Genomic DNA, 22,162 nt, shown 5'->3' on the forward strand with positions numbered 1-22,162 from the left:
GGGCACCCCGCCCCCAGCTCAAGCCAGGCCTCCCATGCGCTTTGTGGGGGAGGGGGCCGCCGAGTGCTGCCCCGCTGGCCAGCCTGAGCCCCCCCCCCCCACAAGCGCCTGGCCTAGCTGGGAAGTGCCAAGGGCCATTCACTCAGGGCCGGGTTCCCAGCGGGGCTGCCTTTGGGACTCACCTGAGAAGCCTTAGCAAACGGCTGCCCCGCCCCGGGTCCCGCCCAGCGACTCTGACATTGGCCTGACATTGACTCTGACATTGGCCTGGGGCAGGTTGGGGGAGGGGGGCGGGAAGCATTTTCAATCTCCCGGGACAGTCTCACGTGCAGTGAAGTTAGAGACCCCCCCCCCCAGGAAGGGGTTCGGGGAGGCAGCGCCCGGCTGGACGAACCTCCCCCGCGCCCGCAAGCTGCCGCCCCGCCCCCACACCTGGGACAGGTACTGCAGTCTCCCCAGGTCGTCACAGTCCAGGTGCCGCTTGGAGCCGATGACCTCATCCACCTCGGCCTGCAGCCTGTGGGGTCAGACAAACGCAAGCTCGTCCCCAGGGACCGACTGCCCCTGTTAGTGTCACGAAGGGGGGATGGAAGGAGGCGGGAAGAGAGCGCCCGGGGCACCGCGCGCGCGCGCGCACACACACACACACACACACACACACACACACACACACACGGCCCGCTTCATGTTGAAGACGTCCAGGGACCACCACGCCCAAACCAAGATGCCCAGGCAGTTGGGACTTTGTTCCAGGGCCTTCCGCTCCCAGTTGGCTGCACGGACCCGGCTTCAGGGAAATGAACGCACCACGAACAGGTGTTTGCGCAAAGAAGCGCATCTCAGCCCGGTTCGCGGCCGCCCAGGGCCCGCAGCGGAAGGAGCCGCGGGGACGCTGCCGAGGAAGCCTTAGCACGCGCCGCTGTGCGGGTCACACACAGGCCTGCGAGTGCGTTCGGGCCGCTTCACGCCCGTCAGGAAGGCTCTGATCACAAGGCAGAAAATCACTAGGGTCGCAAGGAGGTGGAGAGAGCAGGGAACTACCGAGTGCCAGGGCAACTCCTCTGTAGGTGTACACGGCCAAAGTGCAAGGAGGGGCTCAGACACTTGCACTTGCACTGCTGCGGAGGTAAACAAAACGGGGGGCGCCCAGACAACGCACTACTCTTCAGCCTTAAAGAAGGAGGGAAGTTCTGACACCTTCTGGGTGAACCTTGGAGACATTGTGCTAATGAGACAAGCCAGACAGGAAGGTCAATTACCGAATGATTCCAATTATATGAGGTCCTAGAGGAGTTAAACCCACAGAGACAGAGAGCAGAATGGTGGGGGGGGGGGGTTCCTCAGGGGAGGGGGGAGCTACTGTTTCATGGGGACAGTTTCCATTAGTAGTGACAGAAGTGTTCCAGAATGGGGTGGTGATGGCCGCCAAGCAGTGTGAATGTGCTTGATACCCCTGAACTGTGCACCCAAAAATGATCAGAAGAGGGGCGCCTGGGGGGCTCAGTCGGTTAAGTGTCTGACTTCCGCTCACATCATGATCTTATGGTTCGTGGGTTCGAGCCCTGCGTCGGGCTCTGTGCTGACAGCTCAGAGCCGGGAGCTGCGTTGGATTCTGTGTCTCCCTCTTTCTCTATCCCTCCCTACTTGCCCTCTCTCTCTCTCTCTGTCTCTCTCTCAAAAATAAACATTAAAAAAAATTTTTTTAATATTTTTATTTATTTCTAGGAGAGAGAGAGAGAGACAGCATGAGCAGGGGAGAGTCAGAGAGAGAGGGAGATACAGACTCTGAAATAGGCTCCAGGCTCTGAGCTGGCAGTCAGCACAGAGCCCGACACGGGGCTGGAACCCACGAACCTTGAGATCATGACCTAAGTGAAAGTCGGACGCTTAACCGACTAAGCCACCTAGGCGCCCCTAAAAAAATTTTTTTTAAATGATCAGAATAGGGGTGCCCAGTGGCTGAGTCAGTTAAGCATCTGACTCTTCATTTCAGCTCAGGGCATGATCTCATGAACCGTGAGATGGAGCCCCGTGTTGGGCTCTGTGCCGACAGTGCGGAGCTCACTTGGGACTCTCCCTCCCTCTCTCTGCCCCTCTCTTTCTCTTTCCCTCTCTCTCTCTCAAAATAAGTAAATAAACTTTATTAAAAAAATAAAAGTGTGTGAGGGGACACATGGTCTTACAAAAAATTATTGAGGTCCTTAGGCAAAAATGTTTTTTAAAAATGGCCAAAATGGCAAATTTTGTGTGTGTATGTGTGTGTGTGTGTATCCACAGTAAAAAAAAAAAAAAAAAAAAAAAAAGAGCGGATTGGGAGAAGAGGCTATAGTAACGTGGGGCGAAATTCAGTAGATGATCCAGGGAGTGGGGCCCTGTGGAATATGGATATATTTAAAGCCCCAATCAACTATTTTATATTCTCAAGCGACCGGCCCCCTGCCCTTGGATGCCGCTGATCAGGGAGTGTAACCAAGGCTTGCCCACCTCCTGAGCTCCCACCCCACACCCGTTGGGGCTTCCACCGCGTGTATTTAAGGAACCCAGTGGCCCAGCTCAGATGCCAGCTCCCGGACACCCCCGTCTGTCTCCTCAGCTGAGGACAAGCCCTCCTACAGCACTTAGTTGGACTTCTATTGGGTCCTCAGTGCCAGCCAGGAGCCGAGCACAGCATGGGGAGGGAAGAAGAACCATGGACCCCTAGCTGCTAGTTTCATAACTGAAATAGACTCCAAGCAAATGGACCCAGGAGGAAATGAGCTGGGAGGAGCCTAGGAGAGGAAAATGCAGAATGGCTACTTCAGGGGCGTGAGAGGGCTTCTGCGGGGGTGGACAGAGATCTCCAGGAGAAAAGCAGGGACAGGAGCTTCCAGGAGAGGGGCTGGCATGTGCAAAGGCCCTGGGGTGAAGAGATGCAGGACACATGGGCGGAGGCTCCGCCGTGGGAGGCTGGAGCAGGCTGTCTTCCAGGAACAAGACATCAGACAATCCCCTCGCCAGCTTCTAGGGGGGCCACTACCCCCACCCCCCGAGTCTCCCCACCCCATACCTTGCCAAGATCTCAGGCTGGCGCGACAGCTCCATCACCGTGAATGCCAGATGGTTGGCAGAGGTCTCGTGGCCTGCAGGAAAGGAGAGCGGTGGCTCCACACAGGACTGCGGGGTGCTGCCGGCCCAGCCCACCCGCCTCTGCGACCCTGAGCCCGTGGCGGCAGTTCTGACCCTCACGTCTGCGCCCTGCAGCTGGGCCAGGTGTACAGCTACGGAGGAGACGGCTGCCCACCCCCACACCCCCTGGGCCAGCCAGTGTCGCCCACTAAACAGCATCTGCCCGCACGCCTCCGGATTCGACACTAAAACTCCTTCCTTCCACCCTTGAGCTTTGCCTGGCCCGGAGGGGTATTCATCCCCATGTTGTAGAAGAGAAAACTAAGGCTGAGAGTAGAGAGTCTCTCTCTGGCCACAGGATAGGAACTGGGACTCAAGTCCAGCCCGTGGCCGGTGTTGACCCCAGGCGGCGGACACCACCCCGGAGGCCAGGAGAGGATGCACTTCTAGCTTCGAGGGGAGACCAGTGGGTGGCTTCCCCCTAGAGGGTGGAGTTGTGCAGCAGCGGGAGGGCCGATGCTGAGTTCTGGCAGCACCCGGTCAAGTCCAAACGCCCCCACTGGCCTGGGAGGGGACCACCTGAGATGCATGCATTTCCTCTGAAGGGGAAAGTGGCTTTACCAGGTGCAGCCACCGCCAGCCAAGCAGCCTGGGGCCTCCTGGGTGGAGAGCGGGGCCTGCGCCTTACAGTAAGTGGGTGCTGGGAAGTGAGGCTACCTGCCCCCCACACCGGCGCCCCACAGTGTCTGGACGCAGGGCTGGGCCGTGAGGTCGGAGGGAGATCATGAAACCCTACTGGGGGGTTGGATAGAAGTCTGCGAGCACCTCCAGGCCCCCATTTTAGAGATGAGGAAACCGAGGCCCAGGCCACAGAGCCGGCCCGTGGAGGAGCCACATCCCAGGAGGAGCACCTGGGTTCCTGGCTCGCAGGATGAGGCCAGCCATTGTCCGTTCAGCAAGCACATGGTCAAGTGCAGGGAACGGGGCCCTGAGGTCCTGCTCTGACCCGGACATCCCTCTGGGACTCCCAGGGTATCTGCACGCACCCCTCCACACCCGGAGGGCCCTCCTCCACCCCCACCCCAGGCAGCCCTCCTCCTCTTTCATCTTGCCGGGGAGACAGGCTTGCACGTGCCCTCCTCCGAAAACCCACTGGCCAGCAAAATCCCAATTAATTCTGTCTGTCCGCCTCCACCGTCAGACTACGTCCCTCATCTTGTCCGCCCGCCTGTCTTCTGTGCCTAGTGTTCGTGCTTTCGTCCATTCGTTTCATCCACGCTTTCTGCATCTGTACTGCACCGGGTCCTGGGAACACCCGGGTGGAAGCGGGCAACCCCTGGCCCGCCCCGAGCGTGCAACCCGGTGGGAAGAAGAGCTCCCAGACTCGCCATAGATAAGTCTATGGAGTGACCCTGTGAGTCGTGGGGGCAGAGGAGGGCTCTGGGCACCATGGAGAGCTTCTAACTGGGAGCTCAATCCTTGAGGGCTTCCTCGAAGAAGAGGTACTCTAGAGATGGCCGAAGGAGAAGTTTTCTAAAGAAAGACGCTCAAGAAATATCTCATGAGCAAAGGAATGAAGTTGCTTGGCGTGTCTTTTGGGGCTGGTCGAACAAAGGCCTCCTCCCTGCAGACTCTGAGTGGTCACGCGGTCAGTCTCTCCGCGCAACAGGCAGTGTCATGACTCTCAGGTTGCCAACTGCATTACCAGGTCAGCGGCCGCCGAGGGGGACCTCCTTGAGCAGAGAGGGGACTTCTGCTCCTCATCCCAGCCCCCCCCCAGTTCTGCAGCAGAACTTTGCTCAGACAGCCCGAAACATCTCCCAGAGTCAGGGCGTAGGGGATGCCTGGCCCCCCCCGTTTGTGCAAAGCCCTGAGCCGTCGGCCCGCTGGAGCTACAAACCCGCAATGAAGAAGGTGACGAAGTTGTCCAGCAGGATCTCATCGTCCTGGGCCCCCTCTTCAGCTGGAAGGCAAGGAGGGTGTCAGGTGGCCCTCCCGCCCCTCACCCTCAGGGACCCAGATGCCCTTCCCATGGGAGCCAGCAGACACCCCGAGCCCAGTGTGATCGGCCACCCCGACGGGTGGCACGAGACGCCCAGCCCTCCCCAGGCCCCCGCAGGAGCCCTCGAACCTTTGAGGATCTGAGTGAGGATGTCGGCAGGGACGTCCTCGCCCCTCTTCAGGGCCTCGCGGCGGCGCTGGACCCAGTCCTTGCCCACCTGGCGCAGGAAGCGGACGCTCTCCCGGATCTCCCGCAGTTTCTTCCACTTGCCCGGCATGAACTGAACAGAACTCCCGCTTGGGTCACGGACTGGGCACGCGCGCCTCACCACCCCCCCACCCCCCCAGCTCCGAACCGACTTTAGAAACCCACAGCAGCACTGGCAAGCAAGGGGAAGACTGTGAGAATGTTCTAGAAAGGGTCAAGTAGCCAAGGAGACTAGACCAAGGCAGCACAGTGAGCGGAAGCATCGACTTCCCTTCCAATTCCAAATCCCTAGATAGCGTGAGAAAGACCCACATCGCACCGGAAGCTTCTTAAGAAGGGCTCCCTGAAGGTGGAGGTGGCTAGGACTGCGTGGTCAGAGGAAGCCATGGCCAGAGACAATCAAGTGCTGAAAAGACCGGGTGGCATCAGGGGACTCTAAGCTCAGAAGCTTAAGTCCCAGGGAACAGGAAAGGGCCCTGGCCACTGTCTGGGAATCCATTCGAGTACCACCTTTCCACCTTCTTCTTCCTTCATGCCTGGAACAAGGAGGTGACGGCTGGAGCTGCCGCAGCCATTTTATAACAATGAGGTGATGTGCTAGAGACAGCAGAACAGAAAGATACAGAATTCCACGAACACCTGACATCGTGGCGCTCTCACAGCCATCCTAGACTGCCTGCCTCAGGGCCACTTTACTAATTTACTCAAATCTCTACTTGAGGTGATCTAGGCAGATCCTAACTGGTGCGGACATCACTTTGGTCATACTGAACTCAAGACCCATTCTGGGAAAAGGTCACTGGAGGAGATGCTCCCGCAAATTAGGACAAAGCCAGCCACGGTGGCTGGTCACCGGAGGGCTGTGGAGATGTTACCTTCGCCAGAGTGTTGCGAGATGCGGTAATGCCCTCCAGGATCAGTTTCACCTTCCGGGACAGAGGCTTCTGGGCGCCCAGCAGCATGCCTGTCTCCATCCCAAAAGCTGCCTGGGGGAGAGAGGAGGGCGAGGTCATCCCTGGGGGGCAGTGAGGCTTGAAGACCCAGGGCAGAGCCTGCTGCTGGTCAGCTACAGACCCAGGCCCTGTGCGCAGGGTTCATGTGTACCATGGCGTGGACTCCTTACCCACGATGGTTCTACCCCCCTGGGATATGGTGAGGGCTGCCCAGCACATAGTAGCCACTCAACAAACTTGGCTTCTTGTTGGCTCAACAAACCAACCTTGGTGTCCCTTCGCCACCCAGCTTCCCGGTGACCTGCAGAGTGACAACGACCCTTCAGTCCGGGCGCCTGGGCTGCCTAACTGTGCAGGGGGTTCTGGGGCAGTGCTGAGCCAAGCCAGACCCGGGGCGGGTGCTGAGGGGGCGGCAGGCTCTGGCTGGGAGACGGGCAGACCTGAGATCGAGTCCTGCTTCCACCACTGACCGGACACGGCCCAGCCCCCACCCCTCTCGCAGTCCGGTGTCCGAGCCTAGAGAACGCATTGGCTGCTGTGATCTCGAGGGAAGTTGTTTTGCCTGTTCCAGGAAACAGGGAGCTCCCCGCCCAGACGAGGGGTCGACGCTGCAGCAGGAGGGAGGGCGAGCCCCAGGAAGGGAAGGCGGAGGGAGAGCAGCCCTGGCCCCACGTGGCACCGCCCCTCCCGCGGCCGCCACGCCCCTGTCACCTTGGCCAGGATGTCCATGGTGGCGCAGGTCAGCATGTCCTGCATGGACACGGGCGTCTGCCCATCCGCTTTGGCCTCCAGAATCTCCACCAGCTGCTCCGCTTTCTCGTTGAACGTTTCCATCAAGCTGACCAGGGAGCTGGGGAAGCAGCACAGCCTCAGTGGCCTCCGGGCCCGCGGCCGCCCCTCTAGGCGGGGGACCAGAGTGCAGAGTCGAGGGGGCCGCCCCTGAGGCCCGGCCCCCACGTTGGGCTTGCAGTCATCAAACTAGGCCCTGGGGCTTCGCCATTCCACACAGGGTGAACACTGTCCCTCCGCCTTTTCTGAATCGCTCCACGGTCCCCACCCGAGGACCCCTCTGCTGGCACTGCCCACCCTCCTCGCCCACCCATTGCATTCCCTGTCCCTGAGCAATCATGGCCCCCAACTCTGCGTGGAAATGAGTCCTCAGACCCAGAGCTCCCTTCCCACGGCGCTCCCGCCCCGGGGACAGCTACCCCGGCTGGTCACCCGAGCACAGAGCTAGACACAGGGATGGAAGCACACGCTCCAGACTCCCAAGAGATGGTAACCCCGAGCAAGTGAGAGAAGGGAGGTGGCTCCTCTGCGCCTTCTGTGTTTCTGAGTTTTTACTAAGAAAAACGGTTGCTTTCGTAATTAAAAGTAATTTTCGGTGTTACCAATCTGGGTCAAGGGTATGGGGTGTTCTTCCTCCCCTTCTCTTTTTTTAAAGTTTATTTTTATTTATTTATTTGAGACAGTGAGCATGAGCTTCAGCAGGGGAGGGGCAGAGAGAGGGAGAGAGAGAATCCCAAGCAGAGCCCGGCACGGGACTTGGGGAGATCATGACCTGAGCCAAAGCCAAGAGTCAGATGCTTAACTGACAGAGCCACCCAGGCGCCTCTCTTTGTCCTATTCTCGTTCTTGAAACTTATTCAGAAATTTGATATTGTTTCCAAATAAGAGGTTTTTAGAGAAAATGAGAGGAAAGGGAATTTTTTTTTCATTGTATTTATTTCTGAGAGAGACAGTGTGAGCAGGGGAGGGTCAGAGAGAGAGGGAGACACAGAATCTGAAACAGGCTCCAGGCTTTGAGCTGTCAGCACAGAGCCTGACACAGGGCTCGAACCCACGAACTGTGAGATCATGACCTGAGCCGAAGTCGGATGCTTAACCGACTGAGCTACCCAGGTGCCCCAGGAAAGGGAATTTTTAATCAGGAAAGAAAATCATTCTCCATTGCCCATCTACCTGGCCTGGCTCCCGGCTCCACCGGGCCCCAGCCTCCTGGCTCACTGCTGCCCAGCCCCCACCCATGCCGCCTGCAGGGTTCATCCTCTGTGGCCTCTACTGAAGGTGCCACTCTGCTCTGGTCCCTTGCCAACCCAAAGCACTCTGAAGCACCCTGTCACCCTCAACAGTGTGGGGGACATCCTTACATGCCCACCAGCAATCCTGTTTCCTGTTATAATGGCCTTTTAGCGCCTCCACAGCACAATGCTCCTTCCCACCTCAGGGCCTTTGCACATGCTATCCCCTCTCCTGGAGACCTCTGCCCTCCCACCCTCCATCCCTAGGCCCTGAACGTCTGCCCACTCTCCAGATGATACTCGAAAGCCACTTCCTCAGGAAGATGTCTCTTACAGCCTCAAGTAGCCCCTACACGTGCTTCCATAGCTGCTCGACTTCTCCACGACACTTACATGGTTGGCAAGTATATATGTATATGTGAGATTATTTGTAGTTGTGTCTGTTTTAAGAAGGCTGACTATTTGGGTGGCGCGTGGCTGACCATCACACTAACACTGAATCTCCCGTGGTCATTATGGATATAAAATGTTGGGCTGGAGTGTTTGCAGCACAGTAAAATCCCAACCCACCTGTTTTTGTTTTTTGTTTTTTTATTGAAATGGTTGAGAGCAAGGTCTTCCAGTAAAAGTAGTATCCAGAAAAGCAGAACCTGGCAATTTATGGTCATGATTTTATTCAAAGTATGTGACAATGTTCTGTGTAGATCATGGCTGGAGAGGACACTCACTAGCGGGTCGTGTTTTCTCACCGGTGAAGGCGGACTCACCAAGAACGTACCACGTGACAAACACAACCAGGCAGCTCCCAGAGCTTCTTTATACAACCTTGTGAATGTTGCCTTTCTAATAAAACTGCCATCTCTCAGATGATTACCTTATTGCGAGACACAAATAAAAAATGTGTGGTGATGTCAGCCCAACAGCGTGAACACACTTAATGCCATGGACTGTGTTCCTAAAAACGAAACAGGCGGTATGTGTATTTTAACACAATGAAAAGATTTTTAAATAAAAGTGTCTATGAAAGCTCCTAGGAAAACGCAAAGTGCTGTTTGAAAGGGAGGTCCTGTGTGCTGGAGACGCGGCCAAGACAGCGGGGAAGTCAGCTGATTAGAACTGACAGCCTCAGGGCTTCCTGCGGGCATCGCCCTGCCTGGCTTTTGTAACCCCGGCTCTTGGCACAACAAGAATGTATTAAATGAATGCTTCTTTCTAGTCTGTTCCTCCTCATTCGCACTCCTGGCAACTTTCCAGCAAGGACAAGACTTTTCCAACTCCTTATTTCATTCGTGTTTTCATTCACGCTATGGACTTCCCAGATGGCTCACAAAGTGCCGGGTGCAGTGCTGAGCACAGGAGTCCAGGGAGAGGGTGTGTCTTCTCCTTCTGTCCGAGGTCTGGTGGTGGAGGTGGGCTGAGTGAGAATCACTGCAGTGGGTGTGACAGGAGCCATGCTGGAGGCAAGAGCTCAGCCTCGGAGGATCAGGGACCACAGACCCCTAGCAGTGACATCTTAGCTGGGTATCAAAGTAGACGTGGGAATTTCTCAGGGAAGCTCACAAGGCAGAGAGAAGGGCAGGGACACAGGCAGAGAAGCCAGAAAGAACCCAGGGGTCCCAAAAGATGGAGGAAAGAGGGTCCAAAGGCTGGAGGGGTCTAGAGGACAGACTGGGGGTGGGTGGAATCTGACCTTCATCTTTCAGGTGATAGGGAGCCTTTGAAGGCTTCAGGAAAGGAAAGCAATGTGTTCAGATCTAAGTTTTAGCAGGATCTCTCCAGGGGTGGTGAGGTGGATGCATTGGAGAAGGTAGGGAGGCCAGGGAGACTGTGATGAAAGTCTAGGTGAGGATGTTGATACAGTCAACCACAGATTGTGCACGAAATGGTAACTTAATGGTAGAGAAACCTGGAGGACACTGTCTCTGCCACATCTCCTGCAGGGAGGCAAATCAACAACGCATACCTCCTAATATGATGCCCTGACAACACAACCCCACTTCTCTGCCATCTCTGCCAAAAAGGCATCACCTGAGTGTAATTGTATGGAAACAGCAAAAGAAATTGAAGGACATTCTACAAAAGTGGCCTGTAATCTTAAAATCAGGGAAGTCAGAGAAAGACTAAGATCTGTTCCAGAACAACGGAGGCTAACGAGATGTGGGAACAAAGCGCAACTTGTGAACCCAGGTTGGACCTTAGCTATGATGACGAGGACAATGACAAGGCTTGAATGCGGATTGTAGATTAGATAACTGTATTGGATTAATGTTAAATCTCCTCATTTTGATAACTGGACTATAGTCATCCAAAATAATGTCCACATTTTTAGAAAATACACATGTAAGTACTTAAGGGAAGGGATCACAATGTCTCTAACTTACTCTCAAATGGTTTTAAAAGTACACTATATTAAAAAATTATAAATATATATACACACACAGAATGATAAATACGTTTATATGTGCACATCAAGAAGAAATGATAAAACAAATGGTGATATAAACAATAAACAATAAGTGAATCTGGGCAAAAGATATACAGAAGTACCTTAGACTGTTCTGGAAATTTTTCTGTAAATTTGAAATTATATCCAAATAAAAGATTACCTTCCTCCAAATGTTAAGCACAGAGTTTCCGTATGACCTGGCAATCCCACCCCTAGGTATGTACACACTCAAGAGAAATGAAAACATACATCTATACAAAATCTTGGATACCAATGTTCATGGCAGCCAAGACTGGAAATATCTCAGATGTCTCCCAACTGATGAATGGACAAGAAAAAGCAGTATGTCCATATGATGGAATTCCACTTGGCAATGTAAAAAGTGGAGTTCTGAAATGGGCTTTCGCATGGATGAAGCTTGAAAACCTTCTCTCTGAGTGAGAGAAGTCAGACACAAAAGAAATGTCGGACGATTCCATTGACAAGAAATGTCTAGAATACGAAAATCCATAGAAATGGAAAATAAATTAGTGGTTGCAGGGGCTGACCCCATTGAGGGGAAATGGGGAGTGCCTACTTTTTGGGGGTGACGAACATGTTCTAAATTTGACTATGGTGGTAGTTGTTCCATTTTGTGAATAAGTGGGTGAAATATGTGTTATAAAAACCACATCTCAGCAAAAGTTATTCAGGGGCGCCTGTGTGGCTCAGTCGGTTGAGCATCCGATTTTGGCCCAGGTCATGATCTTGCAGTTTGTGAGTTTGAACCCCATATGGGCTCACTGTTGTGGGCAGGGAGCCCACTTCAGACCCTCTGTCTCCCTTGCTCTCTGCCCCTCCCCCACTCATATCATTCTCTCTCTCAAAAAAAAAAAACATTAAGTAAAAAGTTATGTAAAAAATAAACACTTACCAAAAATAAGAACTCTAATAAAGAAAATAAAAAGCCAGAGGAGGAGCGAAAAGACCCCCCCCCATATCAGTGTCACTCAGCCCCTGATGGTTAGCCCCTTGTCTGTCTACCCCACCCCGAGCAGCCTGCCTGGCTCTCCCTCCACCTTCATCCCCCTCGGGTGAAGACCTCTCTCTTCCCAAGACCCGCAATCTTGGATACACTTACCTGCGGCTGAAGGCCAAGTCCATGACCCTGCGCTGTTTGTGCCAGCGCTCATAGTCACATTCCGACACCAAGCCTTGGCCAAACAGTCTGTGGGAGACAAATGCTTGACGTGAGAAACAGGAAGGGACGGGGGAGTGATGGGTTGATGGGAACAGGGTCAGCTCTGGGGATGATGGAAATATTCTGGAACTACACAGTGCTGATGGTTAGACCATACTGTGAATGGTCCAAATGCCACCGAATTGTAACTCCAACGTGGTTAAAATGAAGAATTTTGTGAACTTTAATAAAAAATAAATAAAATACAAAAGAAATGGGGGTGATTATGTGCACCAACCTAGCAACTCCCACACTCCCACCTGCTATCCAGAGGGGAAAGAGGAGAAGGAAGGAGCAGCGGCCACCATTTACGGGGCAGCTGTGGTGTGACTGGCAGCCAGTGCCCTGGGCCCCCTGGGCTGTCTGCAGCCAGAGGTTCCTGGCCCCTCCCCCAGCCCCCCCCCCCAATGCCTTACCTCTCACCAAACACGGTCTGGATTGCGTGGTACATCTTGGAGTCCTTGTTGTACTTGGTTGACATCAGGAACTTCTAAACATCCCCAAAAAGCCAACATGAGCTCATGTACCCATGAGAGGCTGCAAAGGATTCAGCGGTTTTCTGGACTCTTGTGAAACACGCCCAACAATCACCACTGACCGGGGGCCAGCTGTGGTGGGAACACTCCATTCCATACAACCTTGCCTAATCTTCCGGAAGCCCTGTCTTCAAGCAACAGCATCTTGTTTGGGGAGGAAGAAAGTGGGGCAGGGAGGGGTGAAGTGATATTCCGTGGCTACTCAGCTGGAGTGGTGTGGTGGGGGGTCCTCACTTCGATGCCCACGCACGGACCTCACACCGCACCACCTTCTAAAGCAGTGAGAACAAGAAAAGGCAGGTGCTGCTCTGAAACCAGAGCAGGGAAGGGAAGAAGCCCAGAGAGGGTGCTTCTGGGACACAGGAGAGACTCTTGGCACAGATTCAGCATCTTTAGTGCCAACCCAGCCGTGGAAGCCAAGGAAGGCTTCCCGGAGGAAGGATCAATTTGCCTCGCCACCAGGTGGATGGTAACAATAATAACTTAGCTGACAGCTCTTAAGGCAGCATAGCCAAGGGGTTAACAATTCAGGCTGTGGAGTCAGCTGGCTTGAATTTGGATCCAGGCTCAACATCTTGGCTTCGCCCTGGACTAAGTTCCTCATCTCCTCTGCCTTTGGTTTCCTCATCTCACAGGATGGGGATAAGAAGAGTGCCTGGCCAGGGAGGCGGCTGCAAAGAGTCAATTTGTTCGACCTGAAAAGTGCTGAGAACACTGCCTGGCATGCAGCACGTGCTTCACAAACGTCAGGTGCACACCAGCCTCCGGTAGCGCATCTAGTGCCCAGCCAACCCTAAGATGCAGGTGCTGCTTTCATGCTCATCTTACATGTGGCGGAGAAACCGTGATGTAAAACAAGCCCAAGGTCACCACACACGGTGAATGGTGGACATGGGATTTGAATCCAGGCAATTTGCCGTGGCAGAGAAGGAAGAGAAGGCTGTGATCCAGGCAGGGGAAGCCTGGGCCACGTGCTGCGTTCAGGCAGAAAGAGAGGTGGGGAGGGGCAGCAGAGGTGTTGGATCCCAGAGGCCTGCCTCCTGGCACCCTGAGCTCCGTCCTGTGAGCACTGGGAAGCAGGAAGATGATATCTCTACTGTACATTAATCCAGGGGCTTCTGGTATCCGGGAGCTTAGGTTAGGGATCTCATATCAATTTTTTCAGCTAAAAGGAACCCCCCAAAATGGCTGACCATGGGGCATGAGCCATTTCCTGAGAACCCCACCCCCACCCAACAACTCTTATTTGTAAACCAACTTCCCTCACTACCCACACCTGTAGGCTCCATCCCCATGACAGTAAAGACCCACCTCCCAGGTCCCTCTCCAACATCCCTAAATAGTCCAAGGTCTAGGCCAACCCTCCCAACCCGAGTTGAGGCATCCCCACACTGCGGGCACAGCAGCCTCCACACAGGCTCCAATCAGGTGCTCCCAAAATCGAGGGTCCCCATGCCTGTGGTCTCTGGGGCTGGGGATCCTTTGAAGGCCCAGTGAGCTGGGTCCTGGGCTGTGAGGGGTGCACAGGGCACCCCCAGCACCTTCTCTGGCTGTCCACACTGGCAACACACTTCCGCCCACTAAGGGATAACTGCTGGGGACTTGTCCTCCTGCCACGAGTAATCAGAAAAATAGGCAAAATGCATGATGTGTCTGTTTTCAGACACTGAACACAGGAAGTGCATCCTAAGAGAAGAGGAAAAGAAAAAAAAAAGATGTGGGACCTATGACCTAAGATTACTCCAGCTTTCTGCAATTTCAGGATAAAGGCACTAAAAGATGAAACTCAAATGTAGCCCAGTAGGCTTTCCAAATTGATGAGACAGAGATCAGAGTCCAGACACACAAGAGGAGGCTACAATTTGTACGGCAGAGGACCTGAGGGGAGGGAAGTGCATAGAGGAAGAGCTGTGAAGAAATCTGCATTGGGATCCCCTCCAGCTTTGCATGAATACCACCAACCCGTGCCCATGCACAGTGGACACAAGACCAGCAAAAACAACTTTTGGGACAAGGAGAATTACTGAGTAACTACATGCTGAACAATTCTCAGAGCTTCCACAGGCCAAGAACTGTTTAAGGTCCCAGTGGCCAGAGTTAAACTTCAGATGTAAGCTCTTTATTAGCGGCCCCCAGAAGAAAGAGTCGCTCCTTAGTAGTGAGGCTAGACTAGCTCTAGTGTAAAAGTCGACACTAAATCAACCCTTAAGGCAAAAATCTTAAAGCAAACCTGGAAAGGATCAGACTGACCCACAAATAACTTTACCATCGGCGAGAATGAATCCCAGCACTCTTTAAAGGAATAAAACAAAATTGGGAAGTCAACAGTGTACAATTCACAATGTCCAGTGTCCAACATAAAATCACCGGACGTGTCAAAGAGCAGAAAAATCTACGTAAAACCAGGCTCAGAAATAACAGAGATGATGGAATTTGCAGAAAAGAACTTTAACACATGCATTACAAATATTGCAAATATGCTCAAGGAACCCACATATCCAAGAAGTACAAAGATTCTTACATAGAATTGAACAACAAGAAGTACATGAAGGCAGGTCATGATCAAATTCCTGAAACCAGTGATCAAGAGAAACCCTTAAAAGCAGACAGAGACAAAGTAGTAGATTGATATAAGTTAAAGATTTTACTATAAACCTTTGGACAACCACTAAGAGAGAAAGAAAGAGAGCCAATAATCAAATAGTGAGGATGAAATGGAGTGCTAAAACATACTCAGTCCAAAAGAAGGCAGGAAAGGTGTGTGTGTGGGGGGGGGGGGGTGTCAAACAACAAGACAGAGGACAACTAACAGTGTGGTAGATTTAAACCTAAGCATGTCAATAATTACATTCAATATAAATGGGCTAAGCCCGCCAATTAAAAGGCAGACGTTGTCAGATGGTACAAGACCTGACTATATACTATCTAGAGGAAACCCACTTTAAATCTAAAAACCCAGATAGGTTAAAAGTAAAAGGATGGTAAAAAGATATACCAAGCAACACTAAGCAGAAGATAGCTGGAGTGGCTATCTATTTTTCCTTAATGTTTATTTATTCTTGAGAGAGGGAGAGAAACAGAGCATGAGTGGGGGAGGGGCAGAGAGAGAGGGAGACAGAATCCAAAGCAGGCTCCAGGCTCCGAGCTGTCAGCACAGAGCCCGACATGGGGCTCGGACTCACTGACTGCTAGATCATGCATGACCTGAGCCAAAGTCGCAGACTCAACTGGCTGAGCCATCCAGGTACCCCTGGAGTGGCTATATTAATGCCAGACAAAATATCCTTCAGGAAATGAATATTATCAAGGATAAACGGGACATTTCTAAAAACAAATCACACAATTCATTACAAAGACATATTAATCCTAAATGTGTACACACCTAATAACAGAACTTCAAAATACATGATGCAAAATCAATAGGACCAAAAGTAGAAACAGAAAAGCCCATGATTGTGGTTGGAGAGTTCGACATTTCTCTCAAAGTAATTTCTAGAACAAGTATACAGAAAATTAGTGAGGACTTAAAAAATTCAAATAACATTATCAGCCAACTTGACCTAACTGACGTTTCTGAAACATTCCATTCAACAATTACAGAATATTCATTCCTTTGAGGTGCTCATGGACAGTCACCAAGATAGTGACAGTCATCAAACAAGTTTCAATTCATTTACATGGATTGAAATCATGAAAAGTATTTCAGCTGACCTTACAGAATGAAATTAGAAATCAATAACAGAACGATATCTGTAAAGACCACAATATTTAGAAAGTAAACAGTATGCACATAAATAATCCCTGATTCAAAGAAGAAATCACAAGGGAAGTTAGAAAATATTTTGAACTGAAGGAAAATAAAAGCACAACATATTGAAATATGTGGTACATTTGTCCTAAAGAAGTACTTACAAGGAAATGCATAGCTGTAAATGCTTATGTTAGAAAAGAAACAAGGTCTAAAATCAGTTTTCTAAACTCCCACCTTAAAAATTTGAACAAGAATAAATTAAACCCTAGGTGAGTAGAAGAAGGAAATAATAAAGGGCAGAAATCAATAAAGTAGAAAATGGACAAACAATGGAGCATTCCAATGAACCCAAAATCTGGTTCCTTGAAAAGATAAATAAAATTGATAAGCCTTTTGCTAGCTTGATTAAGTAAACAAGAGAAAGCCCAAATTATTTGCAGGAACGGAAAAAGGGATATCACCACAGATCCAGTAGACATGAAAAAAGTAATCAATAAATATTATGGACAACTTTATACCAACGATTTTAATTAGATGAAATGGGCAAATTTCTTGAAAGACACAAATTACAGGTGCACCTGGGTGGATTTGGCTCAGCCATGATCTCGCGACTTCGTGGTTCAAGCCCCACATCTGGCTCTGCTGACATTGTGGAGCCTGTTTGGGACTCTCTCTCTCCCTCTCTCTCTGCCCTTTCCCAACTTGTACTCTCTTTGTCTCTAAATAAATAAATAAAGACATAAATTACCAAACCCAAGGAAAATAGAAAATCTGAATGGCCATAAATCAATTACATAAATTGAGTAATTAAAACAAAACAAAAGCACTTCCATCCAAGAAAATGCCAGGCCCAGATGGCTTTACTGGTGAATCCTATCAAACATTAAAGGAAGGAATAACACCACCCCATATAAACTCATTCATAAAATAGAGGAGAGAGGACATTTCCCAACTCATCTTATGAGGCCTATTAATCTGGTCCTCAAACAAGACAAATATAGAAACAAAAACTCTTAGCAGAGAGGAACAAATTATATCACGAGCTGGAATTTAAGGTTGGTTTATCATTTGAAAATTAACCAATGCAATGCATCATATTAATATATATTGTTCAACTGTTCTCATTGAGTGTCATGAAGGTCTTTGTGTATGGTTTTCAGTAGCATGCTTTACAAATCTTTTTTTAAAATGTTAATGTTTATTTATTATTTTTGAGAGAGAGAGAGAGAGATCAGGGGAGGGGCAGAGAGAAAGGGAGACAGAATCTGCAGCAGGTTCCAGGCTCTGTGGCATCAGCACCGAGCCCGATGCAGGGCTTGAACTCATGAACCATGAGATCATGACCTAAGCCAAAGTCGGACACTCAACCAACTGAGAGACCCAGTTGCCTCCAAAAATCTTAAACTGTTTCCATATTTGAAATTAAACTTCAAAAAAATTATTTGTTACATCCTTTTAGAGACACCATTGTTGTTCAGCTTTTCTCTTGCCTGGGCCCTAAGCTGCATCTTATCTCTCTCATGCCAAAGCTCACTCCACACATCTGCTGTGTACCCACCGTGAGAAAAACAGCACCATCATTTATTGAGCAACTGCTATGTGCCAGGCATGAGCTAGATGGCTCAGACATATACTATTTCATTTCCATTCTTACAACCACATGTAAGAGGCATCATCCCCATTTTACAGATGAGGAAACTGAGGCCCAGAGTGGTGGCAGAGGCCAGAATTTAGCCCAGTTCAGCCAACTTCAAAGTAAATGAATGAAGGCCATTCTTAGTACCTACATCGCAGGTACTGCGCTGCACGTAGTAGGGACCAATCAGTGCTGACCGTCTCAGTTTCCTGCTCTAAAATGGGTACTAATAAGAGTCTCTATCCCTGTAAGGATTAAATGGGTTAATAATCGGGAAGTAAAGAAGTACATGTTTAAGTATCTTTTGCCCCTTTGTTTGTTAAATAAATATTTGTTTATATAAACATTTGTTAAATGAATCCATTGATATTTAAATCTCAAGGTAGCCCTGAGACAGAGGGGTTATGATCCCACCTGGAAGATGAAGGAACCAAGGTTAAGAGGGGAGAGCTATCTAAGCGTGTGCGCATCACTTGGGCAAAACTCCCATATGGTGGGTGGTCAGAGAGAAAGATGCCATTGACTTTTGGATCCTTGGGAGACGAGCCCAAATGCTGGTAACTCTGGGATATTTCTCTTACAGTCTCTGGAGTCGAGTTTTGTGTCCCCAACCCAGGGAAGGGAAGGGCTCTCCCCATGGAAACTGCTCTGCTTCCTACCTTGACCGACTCAGGGCTCGTGATGATGACCGAGGTTTTGTGGAAGACATTGACCCTCACAACGGGTCCGTACTTCTTAGCCCTGGAAACCAAAATGACCCAAAGGAGGCTGTCAGCGGCGGGAGACATGAATATCATCATCACCACCCGGAGGGAGGATCAGGGTGTCCCATCCCAGGAGGGGCTTAACATGGTCCCACTGCCGAGTCACATCCCCCGCTGGGTCTCAGTTTTCATAGCCACGAAATAGGGTTGCTACGCTCCTCCTTTGACCCAAAAGAGTTTGCTGGGAATCAAGAGATACCGTGTCTCTGAAACGCTTTGGAAAGTGCAAAGCACCAACGAATACAAGGACTGTTATTGAGTCACACCCGCCACCCAGCTTGCAATGGAGACACTGAGGCTCAGAGCTTCTGTGTCTAGTCTCAGGTCACACAGTTGCAAAGGGCAGAGGTTGCCTTCGAAACCACTCAGGGGAGGTCCTTTGGGGGTGGGAGTGACCTGGCCGGGGATCGGGGAGTGTGTGAGCTGGCCTGGGGGAGGGGGAGGGCTGCCCCATGAGGGACCTGGGCTGGAGTAAGGGCAACGAACGACAATTAGGACCCACCAATCCAAAAACACATCTTGGAGCATGCGGCCACAAACCTCATCCTTTTTCCAAAAGTAGGGGAGGTGTCCTAGAAGGAAACTAGGAGAAACGGGAAACATTAAGGTCACCGGAAGTCACCAGTGGCGAGTGCTCCCTTCCCCACGGAGCCTGTGAGGTCGGGGTTAGGAGGCCCACTTTGCAGGTGGGAGGACTGAGGCACAAGGAGGTACGGCACTGGCTCGGGGCACCCAGCGTAAGAATGCAGGCAGGATGCAAATACAGGTCCGGCCAACTCCCCGGTGCGGACAGGAGGGGCTGGTGGGTGGAAAGCACCCAGTGGTATTGTGCAGAATTACCCGGGGACACCGCTGGACACTTCCTGCCTGCTGGGTGCCATGCTGGGCCTCATTCCATCCGCCCTCCCCCACCGTCCGGAGGTAGGCCTGTTATTAACCTGCCTCACAGGCGGAGCAGCTGAGGCTGGGCAGGTGACCCCCACCTGCCCACGGTCGCATGGCTGGGGCCAGAGCACCCCTCAGCCCCTCTCACCGGGGGAAGGTTTGGTCACGCTAAGTCTGCCGTGGGTATGTGATCGACAGAATGCGAACAAGTCCATCTGGTGTCACCTGGCGGCACGTTTGAAAGGTGCTCCCACCTCCCGCATGGCTGATTCCGGTCAAGCCCACTCACTACCCCATCCAGAACAGGTGACAGAAACTACAGATGGGCTTTTCTGAGTCAGAGAACTCGCCTTCTCCCGGAGAGTAAATAAACAAAAAAAGTCAGAGAGTGATAGGGGAACACTCAGAGTGGGAGGTAATCAGAGCCGGGGATGGGAGTGGGCAGGTCGGGAAGGTCCCTTTTAGAAGGTAACATGGGGCACCTGGGTGGCTCAGTCGGTTAAGCATCCTGCTCAGGTCATGATCTCGCGGTTCGTGGGTTCGAGCCTCACATCAGGCTCTGTGCTGACAGCTCAGAGCCTGGAGCTGCTTCAGGTCTGTGTCTCCCTTTCTCTCTGTCCCTACCCCACTTGCCTGCTCTCTCTCTCTCTCTCTCTCTCTGTCTCTCAAAAATTGAATAAATATTAAAATACTTTTTCATTAAAAAAGAAGGTAAATGTGAGCTGCAATAAATGAAGGGCTTGGCTGCCCAGGTATCCGGGGGAAGAGCATCCCAGCAAAGGGAAGAGCAGGTGCAAAGGTCCTAAGGTAGGAATTTGCATGGTAAGTGCAAGGAACAGGGATAAGCACTGTGGCTGGAGTAGAGAGAGGGAGATGGGGTACAGGATGGGGTCAGCCAAGGGAGGGGGCACATCTCCAGCGGCCTTGCGGGCTGGTGTCAAGACCGCTTTGACCTTGAAATGCAGAGGGTCACCGGAGGGTTTTGAGCAAAGCAGAGCAGAGCAGGGTCTGACAGGTTTTCAATGGCTGCCTCTCACAGCTGCTGTGCTGGGGGCACACAGGGTGGGTGGGGGGCAGGAGGGCACCAGCGAGGCGCTGTGGGAGGGGAGAGGCGCAGACCCGTGGGAGAAACCCGGGCCCCAGCGCAGGTTGGGGCATGGATGTAGGTGCGAGAGTGGTGTCAAGGCTGACCCGAGGCTTCTGGCCTGACCCTTGGAAGCATGAATGGAGTTGCTGTTTCCTAAGGTGAGGAGGACCGAGACGGGCTGGTGGGGGGCAGCGGACCCTGTGGTGCCCGCCTCCGCCTTGTCCATGCAGCCGGGCGGGTTGCACGGGGGCCAGCGGAGACTCTGCCTCGGGCTTTGGCTCTGCCTGCAGGAAGGGCGGGCCAGGAGTTCCAGCTCAGCACCCCTGGAACAGCCCCCCACCAGTGACCTTGCACTCTGCACCCTGGTGGGGCCAACTCCCAGGGCTCCCAGGGGGTTGCACTTCTCCCCAGAGGTAACTTGCTGTTTTGGCTTTCTGACTTCTCTCTATGCATTCCCCAACTCCCACTGGGATCACCCCGGTCCCCAACCACTCACAATTCTTTTTTTTTTTTTCTTTGAGACAGACAGAGCATGAGCCAGAGAGGGGCAGAGAGAGAGGGAAAGACAGAATCCCAAGCAGGCTCGATACCATCAGTGCAGAGCACCTCACGGGGCTCCAGCCCATGAACCGCGAGACCGTGACCTGAGTCAAGGTTGGACACGTAACCGACGGAGCCCCCCAGGCGCCCCCATTTCAATTCTTGCCTCGGGGTCAGCGTCTGGGAACCAAGCTGAGACAAGTGGACTAAATAAGGACTTGGGCTCTGAAGCCGCAGGTTCGCAGAGGAAAGCACTACAGGAGGTGCTTGCAGCGAGCGCTGTAATGTGACAGTCCTCAGTTGGGAGGCGGCCCTCCGGCCCAGCGACCGGCTCAGACCGCGAGGGGGTGAGACAGAGAAGGGACTCGAGGGCTGAGCCAGGCGGTCAGGCAGCAAAGGGACAACCAGGTGGGGAGACTGAGCAAGAGACGCCAGAGGAGAGGCGAGGCGCAGTGGGGCGGGCGGCCTGCGAAGGAAGCAGGACAAGGGGACAGGGGAGGGACTTGTCCAGGGGCCAGGCAAGAGGGAGGACTGAAGGGCCACCGTGTGTGTGTGTGTGTGTGTGTGTGTGTGTGTGTGTGTGTAGCCACAGAGAGGTCACGGGACTTTGGGCAAAGCAGGGTGGGCTGCTCAGAAGAGGTGCCAGAGCCCGATGGGCTGTTGACCCAAGAAAGGAGGGGAGGGAGGAATGGGGTCCCAAAGACAGGCTTCTCAGGGGGCTGTAGAGGGGGTGCAGAGACAGGGGGCGGCGGCTGGAGGGAGTGAGAAGGGGAGAGAAGGATGGTTGTTGTTTTCTTCAACATGTTATATAAAAATGGGAATGATGCTGGACAGAAGGAAAACTGGCAACGTAAGAGGGAAGGGGCCCTGCTGGGCAGGGCGGCTAAACCCAGGGGGCGGCTCTCCTTGGCCGCAAGCACCCAGGTCCCAGTGGGAAGGGCGCGTGGGCCCGGTGCAGGGAAGGGGGCGGCTGTGTTGGCAGAGCCTCAGAAGGAAGTTCCCTCAGGCTG

At 52.3% G+C, this 22,162-nt stretch overlaps 1 protein-coding gene across 1 annotated transcript in view; it reads right to left on the minus strand.

The window, feature by feature from the left end:
* The window catches only part of LOC120245736 (cholesterol 24-hydroxylase), a 31,835-nt gene that overhangs the window by 5,538 nt on the left and 4,135 nt on the right, over nt 1-22,162 (minus strand). Inside the window, exons 2-11 of the mRNA XM_039252921.1 lie at nt 19,143-19,223; nt 18,536-18,617; nt 12,370-12,443; nt 11,855-11,941; nt 6,979-7,117; nt 6,190-6,300; nt 5,237-5,387; nt 5,006-5,068; nt 3,047-3,119; nt 433-517 (exon numbers count right to left, since the gene is read on the minus strand). Of these exons, the coding sequence (XP_039108852.1) occupies nt 433-517; nt 3,047-3,119; nt 5,006-5,068; nt 5,237-5,387; nt 6,190-6,300; nt 6,979-7,117; nt 11,855-11,941; nt 12,370-12,443; nt 18,536-18,617; nt 19,143-19,223 (946 nt within the window). The remainder of the gene's footprint in view (nt 1-432; nt 518-3,046; nt 3,120-5,005; nt 5,069-5,236; nt 5,388-6,189; nt 6,301-6,978; nt 7,118-11,854; nt 11,942-12,369; nt 12,444-18,535; nt 18,618-19,142; nt 19,224-22,162) is intronic.

This window comes from Hyaena hyaena, unplaced genomic scaffold, assembly GCF_003009895.1.
Source record: "Hyaena hyaena isolate Hyena2069 unplaced genomic scaffold, ASM300989v1 scaffold_427, whole genome shotgun sequence".
NCBI lineage: Eukaryota > Metazoa > Chordata > Mammalia > Carnivora > Hyaenidae > Hyaena > Hyaena hyaena.